Below are 1,444 nucleotides of genomic sequence, written 5' to 3'. Positions count from 1 at the left end.
GGGATAAAGTTCCAGAGGGATCCAGAGTGACTGCACACACCTGAGAGACCTTCTCTGTGCAGCCTTCCCCTTTATCTCAGACTCCGCCCTCCTTCCCCGCCTTTCGCCTTTTCCCTCCACCCCACTGCAACCCTTGGGCCCGCCCCGTGGGGCGGGGAATCTCCGGGAGGCTGCGCACTAGGGCCCTTAGCGGACACGCCTCCGATTCACAGGCTATGACTGGCTGCTTGCTCCTAACGTTGTAGCTCTTCAGCAGACCAAGGCTTCTCCTTGGCTTTGTCTCTTCACTGCAGAATGGGACCGGCTCCGCGCATCCTGGAACTGTTCTACGACGTGCTGTCTCCCTACTCCTGGCTGGGCTTTGAGGTGACACGGGGCAGCAGCGCGGGCTGTGGCCTGCGAGGCGAGTGCAGAGTGAGGCACAGGTCACCGGGCTGCAGAAATTCCTGGCGATGCCCTCAGGGCTAGACTAGGGTTCTAACTAATACCAGGTTCAAGTTCACTTTGTGTCTTTAAACGGACCATGACTCCTCCAAGTAGGTCCTGGTCCTAGCTAAGTTCACATATTCTCTGTCCACAGACCCTAGAAAGAACAGTGGCGACTCCATGGAAGCTAGGTCAACTTCAGGGAGAGGGATCAGGGGTTCTAGGACACTCTACAGGATGAAAACCATACACTCGAGTATGCATTCTGGAATCTATTTCAAAGAGCTTAGAGTTTTGGCTATTAAACGAAGCCCTTCAGTGTGGAGTAGCCATCCCTTCCTTCCACTTTAGAGCCAGGAAACAGTCCTGTAGGCCACTTAAGCCATCTGTCCTCAAATGCCACACAGGCTCGCCCTCTTATCTCTACACTCGTAGGTCTTATGCAGATACCAACACCTCTGGAATATCAAGCTGCATTTGCAGCCCTCTTTAATGGCTGGGATCCTAAAAAATAGCGGTAAGCATGAAGAAGCCCCCCTCACTGGGCAAGGAGGCTTGCTTTCAGAGGGGCCTGTTCTGCACTGAGTATGCAAACCTCAGACTAAGCTAGTAGTTTACTTTCTACAGGAGCGGTTCCCCAAGCCTGAGACCCTCAAGTCCTCAGTCAACCACTTGTCTTCATCTCCATTGCCAGGAAACCAATCAATAGCTGTGGTTCCCTGGAAAGGCCAGTACATGTTCAACGAGATTCCTCTCCTGAAGCAGCTCTTCCAGGTTCCCATCAGGGCACCCAAGGATTTCTTTGGTGAGAGTGTTAAGAAAGGTAAGGAGGAGGCTGGAGTGATAGCCCTGAATTTAAGCACACTAGCTTCTCTTTCAGAGGTCTTAATTTAATTCCCAGAACCCACATGGTAGGTCGTAACCATCTATAACTCCAGTTTCAGAGGAAAGAGAAACGAATGAATGAATGAATAGATAGATAGATAGATAGATAGATAGATAGATAGATAGATAGATA

At 50.9% G+C, this 1,444-nt stretch overlaps 1 protein-coding gene across 1 annotated transcript; it reads left to right on the top strand.

Annotated features, from left to right (window-relative positions):
* Positions 1–205: 205 nt before the first annotated feature.
* Positions 206–1,320, top strand: LOC114616009 (glutathione S-transferase kappa 1-like). The gene is made up of 3 exons (XM_028761563.1): positions 206–366; positions 862–943; positions 1,121–1,320. The coding sequence occupies exons 1-3, from the start codon at positions 295–297 to the stop codon at positions 1,318–1,320; spliced, it is 354 nt and encodes a 117-aa protein (XP_028617396.1). The 5' UTR covers positions 206–294.
* Positions 1,321–1,444: the final 124 nt, after the last annotated feature.

Source organism: Grammomys surdaster, unplaced genomic scaffold (genome assembly GCF_004785775.1).
Source record: "Grammomys surdaster isolate TR1022 unplaced genomic scaffold, NIH_TR_1.0 222475, whole genome shotgun sequence".
Classification (NCBI taxonomy): Eukaryota; Metazoa; Chordata; class Mammalia; order Rodentia; family Muridae; genus Grammomys; species Grammomys surdaster.
Note: the sequence above shows the minus strand (reverse complement) of the source record. Positions and strands in the feature narration are given on the sequence as shown.

Bases quoted from the DNA above. Each gene is read 5' to 3' on its own strand.
- LOC114616009 (XM_028761563.1), top strand. From the start codon at position 295: ATGGGACCGGCTCCGCGCATCCTGGAACTGTTCTACGACGTGCTGTCT. The intron at 367-861 runs GTGACACGGGGC...CTACACTCGTAG, and splicing joins ACTCCTGGCTGGGCTTTGAG to GTCTTATGCAGATACCAACA. The intron at 944-1,120 runs GTAAGCATGAAG...CTCCATTGCCAG, and splicing joins TGGGATCCTAAAAAATAGCG to GAAACCAATCAATAGCTGTG.